Below are 27,407 nucleotides of genomic sequence, written 5' to 3'. Positions count from 1 at the left end.
CAAACACACGGGTGAGGGCGGCGGGACCGAGAGAAAGGCCTCCTGAGGCTCTCGCCACTTGAGCAGGGTCTTCCAAGGACACCGGCTCCTTTGGACCAAAGCCACCATTGAGGGCTTTAGTTTTCAACTGCCTTCTGTAATCCCGGTCTATTCAGCCAGGACTCGCACTCGCTTCCAGACAGGACAGTATTTTCGGCAGGCGTGTCGCAGAGGACTCCCTTTCTGCCCTTGGCCCTGCCTGGGGGAGAGGAAGTCCCGCCGTGGGGGGGGGGGCTCCCTCCACAGGGCCTTGTCTCCTGCTGGTGGGGGTTGCAGACCTCGAGGTCTCTGGTTGTTGGGGGGGGGAAGGCCAGCCCTCTCAGCACCCTGCAGCGCCACAGGGATGGGGGTGGGGGGGTGGGGGGCGCGTATTCCCTGTTCAGGGAACAGTTGCTTACCTTGTGAGAGGCTTTTTTGTGCAGAGGGAATGAGGACAGCTGTGCATGGCTGGGGTACATTCCAGGTCTGTTCTCTTGCCACAGAGTTATTTATATAATCTCTGAATTTGCAACATGCCTGAGGGCTCTTCCCTGCTCTTGTTAGCTTTGGGTAGGGGGCATTGGATGGGAATCTTGTGGGGAGGGGTCGGGTCTCCAGCGTCTGGTGGTTTGGCCCTGTCCCTTTGATTCTTCTGTGCTGTTTCCTGTGCTGCTGTTTTTGCCATTGTGCGTTTCCTAGCAGTTCCGTTGTGTAATGACAGTGATAATAATGTGCCATCACATCCATTCTGATTTATAGCAATCCCCACCGCACCGTTTTACGGTTTTCCAGGCAGAGAGTGCTCGGAAGCGCTCTACCTTCTCTTCTCCTAGAGGCACCTTGGGACTCTGCAGGTTGCCCAGGGCCACCCAGGCTGGCTTTGTTTACGGGAGGCCCCGTGGAGAATATAAGACTCCCACCCTCTGGTTCCACAGCCCGATAGTTAAGCCACTGAGCTATCCATCCAGCTTAATGATTGTTTGCTGTCAGTCAGTTCAGACTTAGGCCACCCTTGGCAGGATTTTTCTGGATAGAGAGTGCTCCGGAGTGATTTTACATTCCCTTCTTCTGGCAGTGCCCTGGGACGACTGTGCAGCTTGCCCAAGGCTACCCAGGCTGGCTCTTCTTCCAGGAGGCACCAAAGAGGGAATCAAACTCCCGGTCTCTAGTTCTGTAGCCAGATATATAAACTTTTGAGCCATCCAGCTGGCCTCATCCAGTTGTGTAGTGTGAGGGAATGTCAGCAACCCACAGTGTTGGGCACAGCATCCTAAAACGGATTTTGCCAGCTTTGCATGGATTGGAACCACCACCACCCTGTTGTCTTTGGAAGGAAGGTGTCCTAGATAAGAATATTCGCTTTTCATGTCATAATAAGGGGTATTGTCCTTAACAGTGCCCTTTTTTGCAGTTTAGCGTTGATGCCAATGTACAGTACCTTATGGCATTATGAAAAATGTTCACTCCTTCGTGCCAAAATCCAAAGAATTAATATTAGTTATATAAAGCACTCAACAGCTTAGGGCCTTGTTACCTGTCAGAGCATCTCTCCTTAAGATCATCTGCCTGGATCACCTGGTCTTCCCAGGTATCGCTGTTGTGGGTGGCCACCCCAAAGGAGGCCTGGAAAATGACCACCAGGAACGGGGCCTTTTCGGTTGTAGCCACAAAACGGTGGAATGTGTTGCCTATGCGTGTCTGCCAGGCACCCTCTCTCCTGTCCTTCAGGAAATGGGTTGAAACTGCTCTTCAGGGAGGCCTTTATGAACGTCATTCCCTCACCATAGACCCATTACATTTGAAATTTATTCCACGGCCGTCACTTCTGGATTTTTTCTCTTTCTGTCATTGTTACTTTCTTTGTTCATTTTTACGTGGGGAGGTGGGTGGGGTTTTTAATTGTTGTAAACTGCCCCAAAAGAGTGACTTGCCACTAGATGGGTATTGTATATAAGTGCAATAAATGCATACATTGAAATTAATTAATTAACTAGTGAAGTGAATTCTTGCATTGTTTCAGGGAGTTTTGGGACATTTTTTTCCATCTAAAAGGTTGTCAAAGCCATGAAAGCACACCGGTATTCTTACGACGGGCAATTCTTCCCATCCGCTTACCCAAGTGCTCCATTTCCGTGCAGCAAAGTTCTCTTTCTCTCCCCTTTTGAAGTCAGATGATATCCCACCCCCTCGGGAGTCTTTCTTTTTACCCCCGTCCTGGCCTTTGGGTCAGCTGGGACTCCCTTGTCCCATGGCTTGTGTTCTGTGCAAATGCCTACATCCTTAGCATCTGTGGTTGCAGCTGGGGGGGGGGCTCCTCTAGAGGGGATGTTTCTCGCCGCCGTCTTGTTCTGGCCTGGAAGGGGACCAGCCCAAGAGTCGTTGGCCCTCGGATATCGGGGGGGGGGGGGTCCTGGAGAGAGGCAGAGCAATCCCTCTTGCGGCTTCTGCACCTTCTGGTGGGGTGTGTGTATGTGTGACTTCTTAGTTCATTCCAGCAACCGTACCCCGTTCCTTCACAGCCTTGCTCAGCTTTTGGGTGTAGGTCCATGTTCTGCCTGGGGATTATAATGAAGTCAGGCCCCAGGAAAACCCCAAAACAGCCACAGCCTTTCTGTGGCGCAGTGCTCTCTACAATCAGCCAAGAGGCCACCTCCCCAAGACAGCAGAAATTGGGGCCGAGCGAGATTCTCCATATGTTTTGTTCTCGGGATTAAGTGTCACTGTGTGGAGATGAAAGGCCGTGAGGGGGTTCCGGTAGTGCCTGACTCTCCACCGGCCCTGAAGACGCCTGGCCGTGGTCGTCGTGGCTGGGCGGATCACGAGTGCCTGGACACCCGTATTGGAGAGGGCTGAGGGGCCAGGCCTGCGCTGACTGGATGCAACCTGCATAGACTGAGGGCCCTCCAGGTGGCAAGGCTGGGGATCCCAGGAATCGGGCCCCTGGTCCCTCTGGCTCGGGATGGTGCCCGTGGGTTGGCCACGGTGACTCTCTGGCCTTTGGACGCTTTCCCCAGCCGTCGTACCTGGAGATGCGGCACGGAATTGACCTCGGGATTGTACCTCCCACCCCACCCCATGGCTCTGCCCCCGCTCCGCCCCCCCCCCGGTGCTGGTGCCTCCTTCCCTCTTTAGCCAGAGAAAGGGCTTGTGCTCTCTGAAGTGGCCCAGCTTCTTGTCCAGTCTTCTAGGACGGTGGCTACTGGAAGTCCCACCGCCCTCCCGACCACCTGCCTTCTTAGGCCACGGGGAGGGGGTTGGGGGCCCTGAAACGGGGGGGGGGGGCTCAGCCTCCAGCTTCCCTGTAAGAATGACTCTGGGTGCTGTTTAAGCATTGCCAAGCTGCCTCTGATGTCCTGTAAGGGCAACAAGCCTCTCGTAGGGTCCTGAGGAGTTCGGGGGGGGGGGGGGATTGCGCTGCTTCCGGCCTGGCAGGAAGGAGCCGAGTGAGCGCAGGTGCCCCCCCGGGCTGCTTGACCTGGGAGGGGGGGGCTGTGATCTCTCAGCCGGAGGGAGCTCTCCCTGGAGCCCCCTCTCCAAAGGCCCTTCAGGCGGGGGCCGGGAGGGGAAGGGCTTCTCATCGGGCAGCCTTCCCTGGGGAGGGTGATGGGGCTCCAGAAAGATGGCCTCCCAGCGTTGCAGGACCACCCGACCCCCTCCTCCAGCCACTCCGTAGAGCAGCCGTCCTGGTCGGGGCAGGCCCTCCGTCCTCTTCTAGCTGAACGACCAGGAGGTGGGAAGGGCCCCTGGCACCCTGCCCGCTTCTGCTTGGTTTCCCTTGTTCAAAGGCATTTGCTGCTGCTCACATGCCGATGGCTCTCCGGAGCCCATCCCTGCCACCCTCTGAATGCTTTCTGCCGCAGGACTTGAATAAGCCGGACTAAGCACACAATGAGACTGCAGAACAGAGAGAAAAGCCCAGCCATTGTGGGGCGGGAGGGGGCGCAGCCCATGTGCCCGGGGGGCAGGGGGGGGTCTGGAACACACTCGCTGGGAGCCAGCGCTGCCTGGGCCTTCGGTCAGCTCCAGCCGTGCTGAGTTGGCGGCGGTGGCTGAGCGGGGCGGGCTAGGCTGGGGGGGGGCTGGGCTGGGCTGGGCTGGGGGGGCCCCCTGCGCAGACAGAGGGGATTCAGCCGGGAGGCGAAGAGAGTCACGGTGAACCTCCGGTGCCCCAAAGGCTGGGCTTGGCACCTCCTGCTAGCAACTGAGGCAGAATCTTCCAGAGGAAGAGCAGCCGCTGAGTCAGGCTGGCGAGGGGAACGCGGGCAGGCCAGGATGCGCCGTTGGCAAGGCTGGCGGCAGCTCAGGAGGGCCCGTCCTTGGGTGGATTAGAGTTGCTTGATGTCTGGAGGGTAGTCTTCGGTTCCGAGGGGTGTGTAAAGAGATGAGAACACTACTACTGCTGCTGCTGCTGCTGCTGCTGCTGCTGCTGCTGCTGCTACTACTACTGCTACTGCTACTACTTGTTCAAAGGCATTTGCTGCTGCTCACATGCCGATGGCTCTCCGGAGCCCATCCCTGCCATCCTCTGAATGCTTCTGCCTCAGGACTTGAATAAGCCAGACTAAGCACACAATGAGTAGTAGTAGTAGTAGTAGTAGTAGTAGTAGTAGTAGTAGTAGTAGTAGTAGTAGTAGTAGTAGTGCTACTACTCCCAATAATAACCTGGCAATGGAAATATCTCACTTGTGGATGAAACACACTTCCGTGGTCCCTGTCGGGGCTTTGGGAACCATCTCTAGAAATTTCACGCAGTATTATAAGCAGTGGCAGATGAAATCACACCATCAGAGCTACCAAAAAACACACAAAAAATGACAATATTAGGAATGCCATACATCCTGCGCCAATGTTTAACAGATACTTGGATCTGCTATGTGATACCAGTCAATGTTTTTATAATTTTGAATGACTGTGCCTGGTGTTTTTGAATAATGATACTAATATAGTACAGGTGAACAAGTTGCTGCTGTTGTTGTCACAGTTATTTATAAAGTTAGAGTGAGTTTAGATTAACATAGATTCCAGGCCCTGCCACCTGCTCCAGCAAGACTGGATCAGGAGGAGGCCGACCGCCGTCCTCCACCCTAGCACGGGTTTGCTTCACCTGCTCCCTGCTCAGTTCCAAGGGTCCTGGGTTGCCTCCTGGAGGCAGGAGAGTAAACCAGAGCGCCAAAAGGGCGCCAAGCATGGAAGCCAGTGCCAGAGATGCTTGGCGCAGGATGGAAAGAAGCTTTCCTTCAGCAAAGACAGGCCTGAGGATCAACGGTGGGAAAGTATCAGGGAAATTGCTTCTCGTTGTTTTACAAAATAAGCGTTTCCTGCTCACTGTAGGAAAATCCCCCAAATCTAAGGGAGAACCACGACTTGTCCTTTGGTGAGACCTCACTCGGAATCCTCTATCCAGTTCTGGGCAGAGCAGTTTAGCAAGGGTGTGGGCGAGGGGGGGGACAAGTCCAGAGGAGGGTGACTGGGGAGCTGACGGGACTGGAGACTGGGCCCAGCCTAAGGAGTGGTGGAGGAAGCACGTTGCCTCTCGCTGTGGTCTTCAGATGCTCCCTGAAGGGCATCTTGGTGTGGAAGGGGGAGTGAGCCTGTTTTCTGCCGCTCCCTCCCCGTGAGCAGGGGGTCAGATCCGCAACTGAAAGGAGACTCCTGCCGAATGTTAGGAAGAGCAACTCAGCAGGGGAGGGAACCACCCCCACCCCCACCCCCACCCCCACCCCCCCAGTTGCCTTGGAAAAGGGGATAGAATTTTGTGCAGAACTCGAAGTAGAAGGAATCGTCATGTTAGTCTATGCAAGCATTAGCATTAAAGGCCAAATAGAAATAAGCCATAAGAAGAGACAAAAATGTTTTTAAAAGTTTTTTTAAAAATGGTATCTTAAAGAGTAACTTTTATATTTTTTTAATGTGAGCTTTTGTGGACAAGTCCACTTCATCAGACATGAGAGCTAATGAGAGCGAGTGTGTTGTAAGCCGCCTAGAGTGGTCACATTTGACCAGATAGGCGGGGTATAAATAAATAAATAAATAAATAAATAAATAAATAAATAAATAAATAAATAAATAAATAAATAAATAAATAAAGGTTAGTCTTTGATACCACCACTTTTTTGTCTTTTACTTTTTATTTCTATTTTGCTTGTACCTATAAAGTGTTCATGCAGGTGTTTTCGAAAGATTGGAGGGCCGCCTGGCAGGGCTGCTTTAGTGATGGATTTCCTGCATTGGAAGGGCGCCAAATCCCTTCCGACTCTACAGTTCTATAATTCTGTGGGTTTTGTTGCTAAATAAATTACGATTATTGTATTGTTTGGCTCCGTTTTAGTTTTTCTGATAATATTGAGTTTGTTTTCCATATGTCATGGCTAGCCACTTGGGTCTGTCCGGGTGGAAGGAAAAGCAGGGTGCAAATATTGAAGAGAAATCCTTGCCATGAGGGCAGCTCTTCTGGCCGCTGGTGAAGGGGGACACTAGCCGTCGCCAACCCTTCTGCCACCCTGAGCCTCTGTGGCTGATAAACTCCCCTGCCCCCAGAAGGGGTAGAGGGGGAGGGAGGGAACCCGACAGGAGAGAGAGCAAGTGGGGTGGGTGGGGAGGAAAGGACCCAGTCGGTCTGTTGTTTAAGCCGCACCTCAGAAAGCATTTTTGACATGGGCTGTTTCTAGCAATGTCTCAGCCGCATCGGCATTTCGGAGTCATGCCCGCTTGACCATGTGGGTGAAGCCATCTATTTAGATCACGGGTGGGCCAACTGCATGCTGTGGGTGGCATGTGCCCCCCCCCGCAAAGCCAACCCTGGGCGCACACACCTCCAAGTTCAAAACGTTTGGCCCAATATGGCCTGTTTTTGCAAAAGGGGGGGGCTCTCGCACGGGCATTGTTGTGCTTCTGGACCTTGAGCTGCCACCCCCCCCCCCACAGTCCCTGCCCGAAAGAATGAGCCAGAGCTTCCCTTCGAGGCAGTCGCTGTTTGGCGGTTTTAAATACGTCCCTTTCCCCCCCCTCGTCCTTTCTCCCAGCCCTGGTCCATGAGCCAGAGAGGCAGATCCTGCTTTTGTAGCCAGCGCGAGGGACAGGCTCGGTCCGGCCACGGCCTGGTTCTCCCGCTCTCCGACGGGCAGGAAGTGCTTGGCTTTGTCCCAGCAAAGGGCCAGGGAGGGGCTCGGCCCCCTCCTGCCACGCGCTGGCCGGCCCTTTTTTAGCCTGGCAGGGTTCGTTCCTGCCGCCCTTGCCTTCCAGGCGGCCTGAGCCGCTGCAGCTAAAGGTGGACGTTCGCTTTGGGCCAGCCGAGGGAGGCAGGAGGGAGGTTGCCATGGTGTCCTGACCGGCCGGCTTGGAGCTCGTGACCCAGTGCCTGTGGGGGCCCTAATCCACTCTCAAAATGAGCTTTGGTAGACATCTAAACTTTGCCGGGATTTAGGAGCTTTATTTAGACCGGCTGCTTCTAGAGGTGCTGTCCTGAGTTCAGGAGGAGGGAGAGGTAGTAGAAGCCACGGCAGCAGGGCCTGGGCCCGAGTGGCAGCTCTTGGCCTCTCGAGAGACTGGCAGGCAGGCAGGCAGGCAGGCGAGAAGGGAGGTGGCAGGGTGCCCCTCTCCACGCCAGGCCCGGGAGGGACCAGCAAAGAGGCCCCCCCTTCATGTATGGGCCTGGCCCCACCAGGCCTTGGGCTGGCTGGCGTCACTGAGAGCTGGTTTGGGAGATGGTGGTGCCAACGCTGAAGGAAAACATGGTTAAGATGAGTTATGTAGATGATTTGATTTTCAAAACAACGAAACAAATGAAGTGGTCCACGGAGACCCCTAACCCTGTTAAAGTGAGCCCACGGGTGGCGGGGGGGGGAGGTTGAAGCACTCTGTACTGGTCTTCATAACCGTAGCCAGACGCTGCACTGCCTTAGAAATGAATGGCGCCTTGGTACAGTCTCAGCGGGTGCACCATAGATGTCTTTAATAGTTAACATAATGCTCTTACCATAGTGGAAAAGTGATAGACACGGCTTATTTTTAGTCAGCTCCATGTCCGTGTCAGGTGCTCTTAGAATTCTTCGTGTCCTGCAGCACCAGAATTGTATTTCAAGTGGACGGTTATTTGGTTATGTCATGGCTTCCTGGTCTCCCCACCACCAGAACATCCTCTCCCCCAGAAGCCAGGGGCTGGTGGGAGTGCCTGGGGAACCCCATTTCTCCCTCGGGTGGAAAGGGAGGGGCCGAGTCTTGAGTGGGCCCTGCAAGAAAGGGGTTTTTACACTTTGCCAGTGGCCGCCACGGAGTCACGCTTAAGAGCTGAGTCCTGTGGAACGTTGTCCCCGTGGGTCCGTTGCGGGGAGCAGAGCAGTTCCCAAGGAAGAATTCCCTCTGTGGGGCAGGAACTATGGCGCTGGGGAGAGACCGTCCCCACCGTGTTCTTTGCCACAAGAAGAAGAAGAAGGGCAGAAGTGAAGTCAAACGAGTCCTTCATCAGCCATTTTAAATTTGGATTACAGAGATTATATCCTGTATCCAGATTTCATCCAGTCCTGGCTCTCCAGGTGCTTGGTACCCAGCCTGTTGCAGCGGATAGAGTGACAAACTCGGATTCTGGAGAACAGGGTTCGAATCCCCACTCGGCCAAGGAAGCTCACTGGTAAAACCACTCCATATCTCAAAAGCCCTTTTAGGGCCGATCGAAGGCCATTCCGACATGATGGCAGGTCACGACCATAACGAGGGGCTCGGGGTGCCGCACCTTGCCCTGGCCAGGCGCCCTGGGGGTTTTGGAAGCCGAAACCCAAGCATCGGGAGGGCTCCCTGTGGCCGCCTGCGTGGGACAGTGAGCAAGCCTAGAGCGGAGGGGCTGTCCGGAGGCTGGCTGGACACCTGGGGGGCCCCGTGTTGGCATGGTGGGATCCCAGGGGGCTTCATCTGTGGGGCCCTCCGCCCTGGGGGTGTGTGTCATCGGTCATGGACTCTGGGTGGAGAAGCGGGGGGGGAGGTGGCATGGCGTGTCCTGGGAAAGAGCACAGCTGGCGGGCAGCTGCCCCATGAACAGGCGGGAGGCCCACAACGCCGCATCCCCTCTTCTGCCGGCATCAAGTTTCTGTTTTTCATTTTTAAAAAGAGGAGGGTCTTCTCTAGAGAGCTGAGGCGTGGCCCCTTCTGCCTGTGACTGAGCGAGCGCCTAGCTTGTGTGGCCTACTTAAGTCACTCGCAGCCGGGAGGGGGGGCGACGGCAACGACAACAACAACACCTGAAGCCTTGTTTTGCTGAGCAGCTTCTTCCTGCCTCCTGGAAGGAAGGGGGCCGCCGCTCCTGCGCTCTGCGTGTGTGTCGCTCAAATGCCACCTCCAGTCACGTGCACCGAAGGGCGGCCAAGATCGCCACGGCAGCCATTCCTGAATGACAAAACGTAGGGTTTCAGCATTGGGATTTGGTGGGCAGGCTTCTGCCCCCTGGCTGTCCTCGGTGTGGCCGTGGGTGGCCGCCCTCCCCGGCCTTTGGAGGAGCAAATCTCCTTTCCACCCCTTGGTGGCTGTGCGGAGAGAGCTAGGTGGGCAGGCGGGGGGGGGGACCCTTGGAGGGAAGAAAAGGGGGAGAGGGGAGTGGGTCGCAGACCTGGAGGGTGGCCCTTCGGTGGCCATCGGTCCTTCCTGTCTCCACCTCCCTTCCGGGCCGCTGCTTCAGGACCACGGAGACCCTGGCGGGTCTTTGGCTGCCCTCTCCTCCGACGCGCAGGGTGAGCGCTTCTTGCCTGGGGCCTCTGCCTGCTCCCTCCCTTTCTCTCCAGCTTCCTTGTGGACTCCTCTTGCCCTGCCCATGGCCGGGAAAGGGCCCTGGTTTTGCTTTGGAGCTTGGGAAGGAGCAGGAACTCCAGGACGACAGGCAGGAGGCAGGAGCGAGCACCACAGCGGTCAAGGAGGCCTGGCCTCGCTGGTCCTGCAACAACAACAACACACGCACCCTTTTCCAGCAAAGTGAAGCAAGCTGCCTGGGCCAATACTGGGCTCTTCGCTGGGGGGGGGGTTGTCTTTCTTTAAAGACATCAGTCAAATGTGCAGGTGGGCTGAGCTCAGAATCAAGAGCATAGAGAGTGGACCACCCTCTCTCCCTCCCTCCCCTTCTGTAAGGTGCCATTAACCCCAGAATTGTTTCTATTGAGTATGATACCTGAAAATATAGATAAGTCAAAGGAATATATAGTTATATACATAGTTACGGCAGCCAGAATTCTATATGCTAAAAATTGGAAAAGACCAACGGTACCGAAGCAAGAAGATCTTATTGAAAAGATACGGGAAATAGCCGAAATGGACATTTTATCAGAAGTCATGAAGGACTATCCCTTGCAAAAGGCAATAGAAAGATGGGATCTATTTAACAAGTGGACTGAATCAGCAGGCAGCTGGTGAATAGCATATATTGAAATGAGAAGTTGATCTAGAAGGCAGAAAAGAGTAAATAGAATAACTTAAAATCTTGATATGGCAATAGGTATAGAATGGATGGAAGTATGTTATTGTCTCCCTTCTTCCTCATCAATTCCAATTCCCCTTTTCCTTTCTGTCATCCCTTATGTTAAAAAATTTAAAAATAATTTAAAAAAGGTAGGAAAGGTTGGAGTCCCAAACGCTGAAGGATACAGGAGGCTGCCTCTCTGTTGTACAGAAAGATGAAAAAGGCAGTGGCCCTGGCTGGAGGGGGGGGGGCTCTCCCTCCCTCCCTTCTTGTGATTCCCAGACTCAGGGTGAGAGGGCTAGCACTTTTGCTGACAGGAGGGGACCTTGGGGTGGGGTGGGGGCTCCTTGTGGCTCAGACCTCCCAAACAGGTTGGTGAACCTTGCCCCTTAAGGGAGGGAGAGAGGAAGAGCAAAACATTCCCCCCCCCCATGGACTGGGTTGGAATCGCGTTTCCACCGAATGAGATGTCTAAAAATAAAACATGCATCTCATGATGCCCTAATTAGGTAGACAGGTGTCAGCGTTGCCCAGGTAGAAGGTTGTGTTGATTCTTTGCACCTTTCCTACATAGACATGGCATGCGAGGGGTGTGTGTGTCAGCCAGCTATTGCTTAGTGGGGGAGCTGAAGCCTTTTCGGGTGGGGGGGGGAATGCCAAAAATTGAGTCTGGGACCTTCCACTGGCAAAATGCAAGTGCTTTCAGTGAAACTGCGCTCCCTCCAGTTATTCAAGTTGGCAATTTAAACTGCCCCTTAAGCAGACAGTGATAGAAATAATTGTGTTCCTAATTTGAAGTGCAGCCGGGGAGGGAGCTGCTCGCCTCTCCCCAACGCCTGCACTTTTGCCGTTGGAAGACCTTTTTGCTCCCGGTGAGGAGGACGCCTGGTCCTGCGCCTCTTGTGGGAAGAAGGGCCTTCTTCCTTCTCTGGTGGAGAACATGCCTTGCCTTGCCTTGCCTTCCTCTCCCAGACCTTAGAGATGGCTGTGGGCCACACACTCTGTGTCCGGAGGGCCCCTGCCCGCTTTGGGAGAGATTTCGGGAACGGCTGGAGGCCATTTTGCTGGCTGTTTCTCCGCTGAGGGCATCTCAAAGCCCCTGCAAGCTTGTGAGAAGCTTGTAAACTGAGCCTTTTGTGTGGACCGGAGGCAGAGGTCGTTTCCTTTCTCTTGAGGCTCTTGGGAGATCTGTCTGATTTTTGTGTGTGTTTGTGGCTCTTTGTTTCCTCGCCTCATCTGCTCCGTTCCCAGCACATGGTGCTTGCGGGAGGACCCACCGCTGAGCAGAAGTGACTTCTTGATTCGACTGGGACCGAGCCAGCAGCTGCTGCACTCCAGAGTCCCTTGCACGTCGGACCCCTTGTCAATACTAGGATAAGAGTACATTGGCCTCTTGCGTGGGCGTTTGCTGGAAGAGCCTTCTTTTTCGGAAGGAGCAAAAGGGATGCCTCTCTGCCAGCAAAGGACGAGGCACGCAGACTGCAGAGGAGCAGCGGCAGTACCTTATTTGTTTCCCTGCCTGAGGACGTGCAAACCTGTACCTCCAGGTTGCCCTGCTTGGCAGGGGTGGGGGGGAGGCAGAAACTGGAGTCCTCACCTTTGGCTCATCCAGGAAATGGGGCTATTCGTGGACAGAGAAGAGTCTATGGGGTGAGCACTGAGGGTGAGGTGAGAAGGAAGGGTCCCTGTGGGTGGCAGATTCCGGCCATCTGTCTAGAGGAGGAGGAGGAGGAGGAGATGACGCATGGTGATGGTCTGTGTCTCCCTCCTGAGGGGTCCAGAGGCCACCGTGGTTAGCCTGGCAAGATGCCTCTGGAGCTGTCCTGCCTCCCTGCTGCTGAAACCCAGGATGTGACCGAAAGCTTGCTGAGCCTCACTGGGCCCACCGGACATTGGCCCTTCCTCCTGACCCAGGTGGGAACAGAGGATGCTGCCGGACCCCCAGCCCTCCGTATGGCAAGGGGCGGGGAGGTCCTGGGCGGGAGGGCGGGGGACCTTGGGGCCCCGGTGGGGGCTTGTCCAGGAAGGCCAGGGCCGCCCAGGAAGGGACTGCGGGAGGTGGGGCTCCCCCTTTTGGGGGCTGGGCCTCGGGAAAGGTGGGGCTCCGCGGTCCATGCTGTGGTCCATGGCGCCGCCTGGAAGCAGGACTCCTGGGTGGCCCCTTGCAGGGCGTGGGAAGGATGCGTGGCCGCGGGGGTCTGGCCAGGGAGGGAGGGGCCAGCCACGGACGGGGAGGCCCCGCGTGCCTTTCTGCCTCTGTCTGTGGGCACCGTCCGGCAGAGCTCAAGGCATTCCCGCCCCCTCCAAGAAGGGGAAAGCTCTGGAAGGAAGGGGGACGGAGGGAGTTTGGGAGGGATCGCCCGCAGAGGAGAAGGCGGAGGAGAGCCGATGGGACGAGGATGGGAAGGGACCTCGCGTGCAAGGCGGAGCAGGCGCCTGTCCCTGCAGCTCCGGCGGGGATGGGAGGATCCGGGGGAAAAAGGCGGCGCCCAAAGCAGGAGAGGAAGAGCTTCTCGACAGGCGAGGCACAAGCTGTTGTTGTAACTGCCCAGAGTAGTGCCTCAGCACTAACGGGAGTGGGATACAAATTTAAAAACAACAACAACAACAATATTGAAGAATGCAAAAAAGATGAAAAACAAACCTTAACATGGCCTGGACAGACTTTTAAAAAGTCATTTCAATCATTGCCACACAACTGGATTAACACGTGCCTAAAAATGTTTGGGATTAGTAAAAACATTCAGGAATTCCTCAAGAAAAACATGAAAAACTTAATTGCCTATGTTGAAGAGACTGGGGAAGTTAACATTGAAAGAGGAATACAGTAGGGGGATTATTTGTCAATGCTGCTGTTTAACATCTCACTAATCCCCATGTCAATAATTTGAAATAAAACTGCATTGGGCTACCATATTTCACAACAAGCAGGAAAACTCAATCATCTCTTATACATGGAGGACCTAACACTATATGCAAAAAGTTCCACGGAGATAGAATCACTGCTAAACACAGTACAAATATTTAATTAAGATATCCAATTTGGAATTGACAAATGGGCAACTCTGTCTATACACAGTAGCAAGATCAAAAAGCTAGATGGAATAGAGTTTTAAAATGTCAACGTTATAAAATCACTCTCAAGTTAAGAAAATTATAAATACCTTGGAATACTAGAAGCAGATAACATAATGCACACAAAAGTTAAAGAACTGACAGAAACAGAATATATCAAAAGACTGGAAAATCTTAACATCAGAATTAAATGGTGGAAATACAATCAAAGCCATAAACTCATGAGCAGTTCAAGTAATTAGATACCCAGCTGGAATAATAGATTGGACTCAAAATGAATTAGAAAAATTACATCGAAAAACACAGAAATTAATGAACATGTATCACACACAACATCCAAAAAACTATGTGGACAGATTATATTTACCATGAAAAAATCAGAGGCCATGGATCATTGCAAATGCAGCAGATAGTAGAAGTGGAAAAAAGAAGCCTAAATGATTCTATCAGTAGAAGCATTGAAAAATTACTTAAGGCAGTGAAAATGGAGAATATTTTGAAAACAACAGAAACAAAGGCTCAATATAAGAGACAACAATTTGAAAATGAATTAAACATCTGGAAAAATAAACCAGTACATGGACAACTCCTGAAAAATATTGATGGAAAGTATGATCATAATTCAACATGGGCATGGCTAAAACTGGGGACCCTTAAGAAAGAAATCGAATGCTTGATTTTTGCTGCACAAGCATTCCAAACCAGTGTGACGAAAGCTAAGATTCAGTGAATTAGTGCTAACAGCAGATGTTGACTCTGCTGAGAAAAAGATGAAACAGTGTCACACCTCATCTGTGAACGTCCAAAGATTGCACAAACAGATTACAACGTTAGAGATGATAGCATGGCAAACTTAGTGCATGGTCGTTATGGAAAACAGATAACTTGCCAGCCTCCAAAAACCTGCAGGAACATCAGGTAGAGAAGGTGTCAAAAATGAGGAAGTCAACATCTTCTGGGATTTACAGATCTAAACGGATAGACACCTTGAACATAACACACCAGACATAGTGATAATAGAATGAAGAAACAGCTGAATCATTGACATTGCAATTTCAGCGGATACCAGAGTTGAAAATAAAGAATTGGAAAAACTAACAAAGTAGAGACCTGGCAATCGAAACATCTCGCCTCTGAAAGAAACACTCTTCCGTGGTCCCCGTAGTCATCTTGAGATTGTTGAGAACAATCTCAAGAAATTTCACGCAGTATTATAAGTAGTGGCAGTTCACACCATCAGAGCTACAAAAAATGACAATATTAGGAACAGCATACATACTGTGCCAATATTTAACAGATACAGTACTTAGGTTTTTTGTTAATACCAGTCAATGTTTTTATAATTTTGACTGTGCCTGGAGATTTTTTAAAGATGATGATGATGATGATGATGATGATGATGATGATGATGATGATGATGATGATGATGATGATTGCAGCCTCCGAGGGTGGCGTGCTCTCTTTCACAGGAGGTTTTTATATGGCAACCAGGCAGCCAACCGCCCCGGCACACTTTTGCAGGGGATTTCCTGCTTCTGCAGGACGCTAGATTTTTTGGGGGGGGGGGTGCCTTCCAACTATGTCCTTCTTCCTGGGGCTCACGATTGGAGAGTCTCCACTGGAGACACAGGTCAGGGGCCTGTTTCTTCTTCATTTGTCCTGGCGTGGTGGTGGCAAGGCTTGTGTTTCCCGTGGAGCTTGTTGTGATGCAACCAAATGCTCTCCAGCACCAGCCCATCCCAGAATGGCACGGGGTGGGGGGGTTGCCTTCTCAAAGTACCCTTGGGCGCGTTGCCTGATTGGTTTTTCATCCTGATTTCGGTGGGTGGGGTGTGGGGCGTAAAAGGGCCGATGTCCCCATACCACCCAATCCCCAAGTGGTCAAGAACGCCACCTTTTCCCAGACCTGGTTCTCCAGTTGCCACCCCGACCATCAGCTGCTTGCCCTCTCCTGGGCCATGAGGTTGAAGGTGGCTCTCTTGGTCCCCTTCGGAAGCGCTCCTGGCGCCTGCCTTGTGTTTGGCAGACCCCTTTGCTCCCCTGATCCCCTCCGAGGGGAGCTTGAGAGGCAGTGCCCTGGATCTGGCAAACGGTATGTTGTTTCTGATCATGGGGTGTTCTTGGCAAAGATACTGGAGTGGCATTGCCAATTTCAGGTGGATTGCGTTTAGTCCGACTCTTTGTTACCCCATGGACGAGAGCACGCCACGCCCTCCTGTCTTCCACTGCCTCCCAGAGTTGTGTCAAATTCATGCTGGTCGCTTCGATGACATTGTCCAGCCATCACATCCTCTGTCATCCCCTTCGCCTCTTGCCTTCACACTTTCCTAACATCAAGGTCTTTTCCAAGGAGTCTTCTCTTCTCATGAGATGGCCAAAGGATTGGAGCCTCAGCTTCAGGATCTGTCCTTCCAGTGAGCACTCAGGGTTGATTTCCTTTAGAACTGATAGGTTTGTTCTCTTTGCAGTCCAGGGAACTCTCAAGAGTCTCCTCCAGCACCACAATTCAAAGGCATCAATTCTTCGGCGGTCAGCTTTCTTTATGGTCCAGCTCTCACTTCCATACAACACTACAGGACAAACCATAGCTTTGACTATTCGGACTTTTGTTGGCAAGGTGATGTCTCTGCTTTTTAAGATGCTGTCAAGGTTTGTCATCACTTTCCTCCCAAGAACAGATTCAATACGAATCCAAAGCAGACATTTCAACATCACAATAATCCAAGTTTATGCACCAACCACCAATGCTGAGGAGACGGAAACTGACCAATTCTATGAAGACTTACAACACCTTCTAGAACTGACACCAAAGAAAGATGTTCTTGTCATTATAGGGGACTGGAATACTAAAGTAGGGAGTCAAGAGATAAAAGAAACAACAGGTATGTTTGGCCTTGGAGTTCAAAACAAAGCAAGGCAAAGGTTAATAGAGTTTTGTCAAGAGAACAAGCTGGTCATCACAAACACTCTTTTCCAACAACACAAGAGATGACTCTACACATGGACATCACCAGATGGGCAATACCGAAATCAGATTGATTATATCTCTATACAGTCAGCAAAAACAAGACCTGGAGCTGATTGTGGCTCTGATCATCAGCTTCTTATAGCAAAATTCAAAATTGAAGAACGTAGGAAAAACCACTGGGCTACTCAGGTATAATCTAACCGAATCCCTTATGAATACACAGTGGAAGTGAAAAGCAGATTTAAAGAACTCCATTTGGTGGACAGAGTGCCTGAAGCCCTAAACGGCTTAGGGCCTCGATACTTGGCGGAACGCCTTCTTCCACCAAGTTCTACCCGTGTCACTAACGCGAGCCAGGAGGTGAGGCTGAGGAGCCTGACTCTGAGGGAGGCCCGGAGGGAAAAGACAAGAAATCGGGCCTTCTCGGCGGTGGCTCCTCGCCTCTGGAATAACCTTCCCCCTGACATTCGCGCTGCCCCCTCGCTGGGTATCTTTAAAAAACAATTAAAAACACTGATGTTCCGGCAGGCCTTCCCCACAGCCAATTCCTGACCTTCCCCATCTTTCCTTTGCCCTAGTCTCCGTTTCACTTCGTTCTTGCCTTTCCTCTATCTTAAAATTGTATTAATTTTATTGTGAATTGTTGTTGTAAGCCGCCTAGAGTGGTCCTATGTGATTCAGATAGGCGGGATATAAATTAAATAAATAAAATAAATAATAAATAAATAAGAACTATGGATGGAGGCTTGTAACATTGTACAGGAGACAGCAACAAAAAACACCCCAAAGAAAAGGAAATGCAAGAAAGCAAAGTGGCTGTCCAATGAGGCCTTACAAATAGCGGAGAAGAGAAGGGAAACAAAATGGAAGGGAGATAGGGAAAATTACAGAAAATGGAATGCAGACTTCCAAAGAATAGCAAGGAAAGACAAGACGGCCTTTTTAAATAAACAGCACAAAGAAATAGAGGAAAATAATAGAAAGGGGAAAAACAGAGATCTGTTCAAGAAAACCGGAGATATTAAAGGAACATTTTGTTTAAAGATGGACATGATAAAGGACGAAAATGGTAGGGACCTCACAGAAGCAGAAGACATCAAGAAGAGGTGGCGAGTATACACAGAGGAATTATACCAGAAAGATCTGGATGTCCCGGACAACCCAGATCGTGTAGCTGCTGACCTTGAGCCAGACATCCTGGAGAGTGAAGTCAAGTGGGCCTTAGAAACCATGGCTAACCATTTCAGATATGCAGATAATACCACTCTGATGGCAGAAAATGAGGAGGAATTAAAGAGCCTCTTAATGAGGGTGAAAGAGAAGAGCACAAAAATAGTCTGAAGCTCAACATAAAAAAAACAATGATCATGGCCACTGGCCCCATCACCTCCTGGCAAATAGAAGGGGAAGATATGGAGGCAGTGACAGATGTTAATTTCTGGGCCTCCCTAATCACTGCAGATGGAGACAGCAGCCACAAAATTAAAAGACGCCACCTTGCCGACATAGGTCTGCATTGTCAAAGCTATGGTTTTTCCAGTAGCGATGTATGGAAGTGAGAGCTGGACCATAAAGAGGGTGACTGCCGAAGAATTGATGCTTTTGAATTTTGGTGCTGGAGGGGACTCTTGAGAATCCCCTGGACTGCAAAGAGAACAAATCCACCGTGAGTGCTCCCTGGAAGGACAGATCCTGAAGGTGAGGCTCCAATCCTTTGGCCATCTCATGAGAAGAGAAAATTCCCTGGAAAAGACCCTGATGTTAGGAAAGTGTGAAGGCAAGAGGAGAAGGGGACGACAGAGGACGAGAGGGTTGGACAGGGTCATCGAAACGACCAGCATGAATCTGACCCAACTCCGGGAGGAAGTGGAAGACAGGAGGGCCTGGCGTGCTCTGGTCTGTGGGGTCACGAAGAGTTGGACATAACTTAATGGCTAAACAACAACGACGGTGGTTTACGTCACTAAAAGACAACATTTAGAGCTAGGAACAGTGAGGATAACGAGGCAGCTTACATCATTAGAAGACAATATTAAAGCGTTTGCAAAAGAAGGGCTGTGGGAAGAGGCAGGGAGTGCTTTAGGTGGCCAAGAGGGGCACATGCGTGTGCGAATGTCTTTTCCCTATTCTCTGGGGCAGCTAAGCAGGTTGTGGGGTGGGGAGAGCTGCAGGGCAGTTCCCTGCAGCTCCCCCCCTTCCCCTCTTGTTAATTTTGATGCTCTGGTTGCTCTGAATTAAGTCCTTCTCTGCTCTGAGAGCAAAAGTGAAAGCAGATTTAACCCCTTAATCTCATCTGGCCCTGCCTTCCCCCCCTCCCTGCCCCCCATCTCTGATGGAGAAGCAGAGTAGGGGTGGGTGGTTTAGGCTCTGACCAAGATCGATGCGGGTGGGTGAGTCGGTGGGTGGGGCGCGATTGGGGCCCCTGTAATCAGGTGGCACGAATCAAGTCACCCTGGTCAATGAGTGGTGAGCCCGGAGGACCTGCAAAGAGATTTTGGGAGAGGCCAAGAGGTCCTTCCTGTAGGAGATTTGAAGAGGTCCTCACTCTAGTTTGGATACTTGGAAAGAAATGCCCCCCCCCCCCGAGGCAGTTGCCTGGGGTGCACCTTGGGCAGAAAGCTGTCACAGTGATGCTCCCTTTGTCTGTGGTGTCTCTATTTCTCCATATCCCCTCTGGGGAGTCGGGCGGGGGGGGGAAACCCCTCTCCCATTTTTGGCCCAGAGTCGGAGAAAGAGCTTCTGACTGGGGCAGTATAGTTTAGATGTGGGGGGCATGCCATTTCTTCCTTATAGGTGCCACATTTATAACTGAGAATATTTTTACCTTTGTTCTATGGCCATCAAGTCACTTCCAGCTGGTGGAACCCCATGCATGAGGAGTAATAGCGTCAAGGTTCGTTGTGGCGAACAAGGAGAGAGAACCGTGATCTGCTTAATCATGTACTGTATTTGTTGACTGAAATACCTGCAATACTTTTGCAGACTCAAGATTGTGGCTGCCTTCATCGTGTCAATCCAGAGAAGGTTAAAGGCGAAAAGAGTAGTTGCTCTTGGCAGTCTTGCTAAGCGGCCAGGACTCTGAAAGACCAAGAGATTTATTTAAAATAAACAAAACAACCCAGACTTCTAGCCAGCCTGAAGTATAGCTCCATGAGCTGATCAATAAGATGCATCCGCCCGTTAGGTGTCTCGAAAAGCTAAATGTCGCATTTGAACTGAAGCGTCTTCTGTGAGGAGATTACCTTTGAAAAGCCCTTGCAAGGAGCCACGTGGAAACTCCTTGGAGGTGACCAGACCAACAGAGGTTAAACTCTGAGCAAGGGACTCTTGGCCACAGGATGTGGGGATGGCCTCTGGCCTAGGTGCCTTAAAAAGGGGACCTGGACAGATTCCTGGAGGAAAAGTCCAGCGCAGGTGACCAGCCCTGATGGGGATGTAGTACAATCTCCCGGCTTAGAAGGAACGTCCCTCCAAAGGCCAGGTGCAGGGGAAGAGGGGGATCAGGAGACAGGGGTCTCTCGTGGTCTCTCCTGGGCTCCCAGAGGCATCTGTATCTGGTGGGGCCACCGTGAGAGACAGCGAGCTGGACGAAGAGGGGCCCCTCGGCCTGGTCCAGGAAGGCTCTTCTTAGGTCAAGGGCCGGAGTCTCAGCCACGGAGGCTGTACCACCAGGGCTCTCGGCGTGGAAAGATGGCCTAAGAAGGGGAGCACTGGTACAGATTTTGGTTTTTGCTCCCCAGTCCTGGCCTTTTTTGTCTGGCCTCGGGCAAGGTGCCTGTAACCTGCAGCCTCCGACCTGGGCGGTCCTGCCAGTGGAACAGGCAAGAATCACTTTATTCGGCTAGGCTCTGGATGAGCCTTTTTTTTTTCTCACTTTCTCCCGGCCATGGAGACTCAAGGCCAGTTCAACCAGGGCTGGTTGAGCCAGGCGGGCTGCCAAGGCCGTCCGTGGCTGGCGGGGCCGTGGCGGTGGCCGACTGCCTAGCCCAGGTCCAGCCCTGTTTTCTCCCTTGTCAGTCCAAAGGAGGAGAGCAGCTTTGCTAAACCCATCCGGGGGCAGAAGCTGGTGAAACCTACCCCCAGGTTGAAAGAGCTTTTGCTCTCTTGGAGTCACTTGGGGCATTTAGGATTGGGCTCCTGACCCGTTCGGGCCGGGCCGGGCCGGGCCGGGGTGGGGGTTGCCTGGCTGGCCTGCCGCCCAGGGTGCAGTTTCAAATCTCAGGTGTGTGTTCCCCCCCTGGTGTTTGGGGTGCCCCGAAGGGATGCACCGACGCCTGCTATCAGGTAGCATGTGCAGGGGGGCAGTGGCACCGCACGCATGCATGCACGCATGCGCACCCTGTGTAGATATGAGGCTGTGGAGAAGCTTAGCATTCAGTGTAGGGGGCGGGCGGGAGGAAAGCTGTGCCTGTGAACTTGCTTGGATCCCACACCAGCAATTGGCAAGGTGCCAACCTGAGGGAGGGGAAAGGAGATGGGGGTCAAGCCCCCCTTGCTCCCATTCCTAGTCGCTCTGCTTGTGGGCCAGATTAAGGCTGACCTGCAAGGGAGGCCTTAAGCTGCTTATCAGCCATTATGTGATGCTTTGGTTCCCCCCCCCCCGCCCGCCCGCCCGCCCGCCCACCTTTTGCGGTTGGCAGAGGGAGGTGGTGAGGGAGTTCCTTCATGCTGGCTGCATTTTCCCCTACCAAGCTGTGCTGTGGGGCAGGGAGGAAGGGAGGGGGCAGGCTGGCCCACTTTCTACCCTGGCCTTCCCTGGCTTGGCCAGCCTGGTCAGATGGGAGGGCCGGCTGGCCTAGTGGGTGGGTGGGGGAGCCTGAAGCCAGCCTGAGGCCAGACAGGGAGGGGTCACTCCAGGAAGCCTTGGGGGCCCACAATCCCTGGGGAGGCCCAAGTGAAGCAAAGAGGAGCAGCAGGAGACCTGTGGGTCTTCTTCCTGTGGGCTCTGCCGAGAGGCGGTGGGCATCCTGCTTAGGATGCTTAGGGCTGGGAGGGCTGGGGGGGGGGGAGAGGGTTGGAGAGGGCCTGGGTTTCCTCACCGCCTCCTTTCCAGGCAGGCAGGCAGGCTGTTCATCCCCCCCCTCCTCCTCCTTTGATCCTCTCCCACCTCCCGCTGCTCTATGAGGGAGGAGGGCGCCCCCCCCCGGCAGTTTGGGCCCCGTTTGCTGAGGAAGAGAGAGCATCCATGGAGTCGGCCATGTCTTGTGGGGCTTGGTGTCCCTTTCTGTGGGGCCAGCTCCCCCCCTCCCCGTGACCAGTAGCCCCTTGGCCTTTGCTGCCACCTGGAGGTCCTTCTCCAGGATTGGGTGGGTGTGGGTGTGGGTGTGGGTGGAAGGCTCTGCGCTTGGCCAGGGGTGGGATAGCGATGGTTGCCAGCAGGCTTGGGGGGGGCTCTCCTTGTCGGGAGAGCTGGGGGCCCTCCGGCATCCTGGCTTCTGGGGAATTGGGGGGGGGCGGCGGCAGAGAGCCTGGCCTGCCTGGCATCTAGGATCTCTTGCTGGGCGCTGGGCTGGCCCCTGGGGGAAGAGGGTGGGGGACCCGATCCCCTCACCGAGGGGCTTTCAGTCTCTGTGGGGAGGGGCTGCTGGGAGAGGACCCTCCCTTGGTGGCCGGGGCAGCTGCCCTGAGGGAGAGAGGGGGCTGCCCTTTCCCTCTTCGGCAAGGGGAATGTGTGCAGGACGGGCGGGCGGGCGGGCAGACGGGGTCTGGGGCAGAGCTTCCACCCGAGTCCCGCTGCCGCTCTGACTGGCCCGTGTCTTCTGTCCTGCCCGTCCTCCGGTCAGCGGGGCGGGCAGGGGTCCCTGTCTGTGCCTCACAGGCCCAGGGATCAGGAGGCGGGTCTCCTCTGAGTCAGGGCCCAGCGCCAGCCAGTGCAGCCCAGTGCCAGCGATCACTGGTGGGGGGGGGAGGGACCGGCCTCGTCCCAGGTGCCTGGGGGTGGGGGGTGGGTGGCGTTTGACAGAGCAGCTCACCTCACGTGCTGCCCACGGGTGGCCTGTGGGGTGCAGAGGGGGTCCGCCTTGGCCGCTGGAAGGGTCAGGCAAGCCGGCGAGGGGTCGTGGTGGGGAATGCCTTGGTTGCCTGGGGGGGGTGGTTAAGAGAGGGGGGGGCTGAGAGAGGAGGGGCAGCCTTGCTGCCTGATTGGCTGGTGGGGGGAGGCTTTGTGACACGCCCGGGCGCTGGCTGCTGCTCCTTCCTGGGCCAGCTGCCCCCTTGGACGGCAGGACGAGCAGGGGTGGGACTGGCCGGGACGTTGGTCCAGGTAAATGGGAAATGGGTGGCCTTCCTCCCCCTCCCAGGCTGTGGATTTCTCTGAGGTGGGGCAGGACGGGGGTCTCTAGCAGCCTGGATTTATGATGCAGGGATGCCTGGTGGGGGGGAGCGATGGGGGGGGGAAGAGTAGGCTGGAATCAGCTGGTGGGAGCGCCCCCTGCTGGCACAATTCATGCTTGCAGACACCACAAGCCGGCGCGTTGCCAGCAGTGGGTGTCTCCCCCCCTCTGTGCGCGGGTGGGTTGTTGGGTTTACCCTGGAAGCGGCTTCCGTTGCCACAGGCAAAGGAGTGGCGCTTCTCTCAGGTGGGAAGGGCCAGACTTCAGACACCGAGCATGTCCTCCACCATCGCAGTGGGGACCGTGTGTGTGTGTGTGGGGGGGCTGGCTGGCTGGCTGGCTGGCTGGCTGGCTGGCAGTGTCTGAGGGTCCTGCCCCCGCCCTCCGCGTTCTCTAATCTGCTTTGCATGCACCCCCCCCCCCCCGGCTGTGCAGCACTGCTGTGAAAACAGTGGGGAGTGTTTGTCTTTGGTCACAGGAGGGAGGCTGTGGGGTGAAGAGTAGGCCTTGCTGGCAGCCTCCCCTCCCCTGCCCTCCCCTCCCCTCCCCTCCCCTCCCCTCCCAGCTGGCCTTGGGACTTCCGCCTGGATGGCTCTGAAGCTTACGGGGAGCCCTCTGCCCCCCCCCTCTGCCCATGTCTCCTCCTGCATCTGCCTGGACACCAGGAGCCACCCCAGCGGAGGACGCGGCTGCCGAGGGGTCCCCTCCCTCCCTCCCTCCCTCCTTTCTATACAGACCCATGCCCGCTTCCGCAGGCTTCTCATGGAGCTTGGTTGGCATGTGCAATGTTTCCCGAGACATGTAGACGGGGCAGGTGCCATCCTCCAGAGGTTGCCAGTTTGTAACTCCTTTGGCCCCCCACCTTGCGGACCCCGGCCAACGCAAAGCGTGGCTCCATCGGACAGCGCCTGCCTTGGCCTGGCCCCAGGCGGTTCAGGTGGTGGGGCCGGGAACGACCCTCGCTTGGGGGCAGGTCTGAGCCAGGGCGCTCTGCCCCCCCCAATGGCAGAGTGCTTACCCCCGCCTCTTCCTCCTCCTCCTCCTCTTTTCAGTTGGGGCATGGCCGTCAATGTGTACTCCACCTCTGTGACGAGCGAGAACTTGAGCCGCCATGATATGCTGGCATGGGTCAACGACTCGCTGCAGCTCAGCTACACCAAGATCGAGCAGCTGTGCTCAGGTACGGTGCCAGGCCCGGGGAGGGGGGGGGACACTTGGTGGGGTGGGGTGGGGCTGCCCTGGCCAGACGGCTGTGGGTGGCAGAAATGGGCAGGACCTTGAGCACCCAGGGTTGGGTTTGCCAGGAACAGCGAAGCTGCCGCAGAGCTGAGTGCAGGGCGGGAAGCGGGGTGATGCTCCCCGGAGGGAGTGGAAGTGAGTCCTGGTGTGTGCATTTCTCTGTGTGTATCTGCCCCCCCCCCACAGGTGCTGCCTACTGCCAGTTCATGGACATGCTCTTCCCAGGCTGCATCCACTTGAGGAAAGTAAAGTTCCAGGCCAAGCTGGAGCACGAGTACATCCACAACTTCAAGGTGCTGCAGGCCGCTTTCAAGAAGATGGGGGTGGATAAGGTGGGTCCTTGCCCAGCCGTGGGCCTTGGAAGGCCGGGCTCAGGGAGCCAGCTGCTCAAAGTGCTTTTTGGGGGGGGGGCTGGCCTGGGGGCTTCCCTGTGCCCGCACTAAACCATTGACTCTTTCCTGCCAGCAGCTTTGGGGTGCTGGCTAACGTGGGGGCTTGCCTTAGGGGCTGCCTGTCCTTTGGTGTTGTGGAGGGGCCGCTGTGGGGGTGGGACCCTGTGGATCTGAACCAGGGCATCAGCAGGAACGACTGGTGCTCTGAGCCGCTGGTGGGCAGGGTGGGGCGGGGCGAGGCGGGGGGCGGGGGGGCGGCTCACCACCTCCTCTCTCTCCCTGGCCTCCGTGTGTCTCTGCAGATCATCCCAGTAGAAAGGCTGGTGAAGGGGAAGTTCCAGGACAACTTCGAGTTCATTCAGTGGTTTAAGAAATTCTTTGATGCCAACTACGACGGGAAGGAATATAACCCACTTCTGGCAAGGCAAGGGCAGGACGTGGCCCCCTCACCAAACCCAGGTGATCAGATCTTCAACAAATCCAAGAAACCCATTGGCACTGCAGGTAATGTGGCCAGGGGCCGCCTCCGCCCTCCGGATCTGGCCTCTCGCATGACTTCGGCTCCCTGGCCTCCAGCTTGCCAACTCCTGGGCATGGGGGGAGGGCAGGGGGGAGGCTTGGGAGGCTGCCGCCTGCTGTGTGGCATGTGGCTGCTGGAGGGCGGGGGGGGGGGGATGCCGAGCTGGCAGGGTTTGGCTTGCCCACCCACCCACCTGTGCCCGAGAAATGATACATCGGAGCACAGAGCTGTGCAAGACCGCTGGAGCTATCGCTGCCCCCGTTACCACCCCTCCTGCAAGGTTAGCTGGAGTTTTCTCTTTTTCTGAGGCCAAGAGGGTGGCTTCTGCAGAGCCCCCCCCCAACAACACCCCCTCCCCGCCAGTCACTGAGCCCCAGGCCTTTAAGGGCCCCGCTTCTTCTCTTTCTGGACAGGTCCCACCCACCGGCTGGCTCTGGCAGCTCCCAGACCCTGAAAGGCAGGGCCAGTCGTGCATCTCACACAGCCACGCACCTCCCTTTGGCTCATGGCTGGGATTCTCAGCTGTGCCCCCCCGGAACCCCCAGCCCAGGCTTTCACCCAGCCCAAGGGAGGGACGGACAAGGCCCTATTTCCCAACAGAGGCTCCAGGGTGGGTCAGCGCGGACCCACATCCGATCCTCCTGCAGGAGCCGGTCCAGGCGGTCCAGCCAATGGCCAAGGGGGAGAGTCCATCCATGGGGGGGGGGAAGAGAGAGCTTTGGGTCAGGCTCGGCAGGAGGGGAACCTGGTTTCTTCTTACAAAGTTGGAAGTAAGGAGCCGCAGGGGCCACGAGGAGTGGGGCAGATTCCTGTGCAGGGTGGAGGAGGAGGAGGAGGGCCCCCCAGGAGCAGCAAAGGGGCTTGTGTGATCTCAGGGAGCTTCCTGGCGCGAGAGCTGCCTCCTGATTCTGCATGGCTGTCCCCAACAGGGCTTGCTCGCTCGCTCGCTCGGCGGTTGGTGGCAGCGGTGCACCGGGGAGGAGCATGGGGGGGGGGGGCTGAGGGAGCGCCTTGGGCTGTGGCTTCCTTCCCTGCATGTCGCTTCAGCTGCCCCAGTGGGGGCGGGGGAGAGAAGTGCGTCCCTTGGGGAGGAGCGATGAGGTCTTGCTTCTTGGAGTTGCAGGGGTGGAGCAGAGGGCTCCTTGTGGGCTGAAGCCCAGAGAGACCCTTCTCCATGCTGGGGGCCCCTCTCAGCTGCCCTCCACGTGGCCTGTGGGTCTCACGCGTAGCCTTCCTGGAGAGCCTTCCACTTGCATGGCGGGAGGGGGCCACGAAGGGGGGCTGGGGCCGGCCAGCAGGAGGGCCCCAGGGTCACGCTCCGTCTCTCTGGCCTTTTCGTAAAGTCCCACAGAGAACCTCCCCGACGGGCCCCAAGAACCTGCAGAATCCGGCCCGAATGACTGTGGCCCCCAGCCACGTGGTACGGAAAAACCCTCCTTTGGCCCGGAATGGGGGCAGTGAAGCTGACGCCCAGATCCTGGAGCTGAACCAGCAGGTGCGTCAAGGGGAGAGGGGTGCAGCGGTGGGGGGGGGGGGAACCAGAACGGACCTCACGGAGACCCCTCCCCTCTTGTCACGGCCACGCTGCAAGTGGCCAGAGAAGCGGGACGTGCTTGCTTCCTGGAGAGGCCCCCTTTGGGCGGGCAGACGGGCAGCAGCCCACCCGTGCAGGAGGAGGGGGTGCCTGGCCGGGACAGCTGCCTCCGAGGGTCCACCGGCTTCGCCATCATTTGCTCCCAGTCAGCCCCAGCTGGCCTGGCTCACGGTGGCCTCTCCTCTGGGCTCGGCCACGTTGGCCCCTTCCTGGGCCATCAGGACCCCCCCCCCCTGCTGCACGGGGAGTGCCTGGAGCAGGGGAACAGGGTCTCCTCCTGTTCGGGCTGGGCCGTCAGAGGGACCGCCCAGCCTCACTTCACACAGGTGGAGCTGTGGTGGGGGTGGGGGAGCTCAGGTCTGTTCCTCCCCCCCCCCCAGTCAGCCATCATGAGAGTTGCTCTACTGGAGGGGATGACGTCCCACCTTGCCTTTATCCCAGGGAGGGGGTTGGTTTCCTTTCTATTCTGCTGCCGTTTGCCCGGGATGGGGACTGAGGGCAGCTTCTGGGACCCAAAGCTTGGGAAAGCAGAGAAGGCTTTTCGTCTCCTATTCAGTCCCCCCCCCCATGCCACTGCCCCCCCCAATTTGAGGGAGAGGAGGGGAAATGGAAAGAGCCCAGAGGTTAGAATAGGTCAATGGAGGCCTGTCCTTGAGTTTCCCATAGCAGCTTTTTTTCCCAAAAAGAAATTGGCGTGTGGAGCATGGTGGCTGCTGTTGGAGGTCTCTGCACAGACGGCAAGCCGCCCCCGTCCCCACGCCTTCTGGGGAGAACAAGGAGTCCTTCTGAGCCCAAACCTTCCTGAATTGTTTTTAAGTCCTTGTGGGTCTTGGG

At 55.2% G+C, this 27,407-nt stretch overlaps 1 protein-coding gene across 6 annotated transcripts in view; it reads left to right on the top strand.

Annotated features, from left to right (window-relative positions):
• The window catches only part of MAPRE3 (microtubule associated protein RP/EB family member 3), a 33,208-nt gene that overhangs the window by 3,641 nt on the left and 2,160 nt on the right, over positions 1 to 27,407 (top strand). For 4 of the 6 annotated variants that reach the window (XM_072985638.2, XM_078381162.1, XM_072985645.2 and 1 more), the window contains exons 2-5: positions 23,881 to 24,008; positions 24,254 to 24,399; positions 24,762 to 24,963; positions 26,323 to 26,474. In XM_072985638.2, coding sequence (XP_072841739.1) covers positions 23,888 to 24,008; positions 24,254 to 24,399; positions 24,762 to 24,963; positions 26,323 to 26,474 — 621 coding nt within the window. In that variant the 5' untranslated portion in view covers positions 23,881 to 23,887. The remainder of the gene's footprint in view (positions 1 to 23,880; positions 24,009 to 24,253; positions 24,400 to 24,761; positions 24,964 to 26,322; positions 26,475 to 27,407) is intronic. The other 2 variants (XM_072985651.2, XM_078381167.1) reach the window with 1 other exon arrangement.

Source organism: Pogona vitticeps, chromosome 1, assembly GCF_051106095.1.
Source record: "Pogona vitticeps strain Pit_001003342236 chromosome 1, PviZW2.1, whole genome shotgun sequence".
Taxonomy (NCBI): Eukaryota; Metazoa; Chordata; class Lepidosauria; order Squamata; family Agamidae; genus Pogona; species Pogona vitticeps.
Note: the sequence above shows the minus strand (reverse complement) of the source record. Positions and strands in the feature narration are given on the sequence as shown.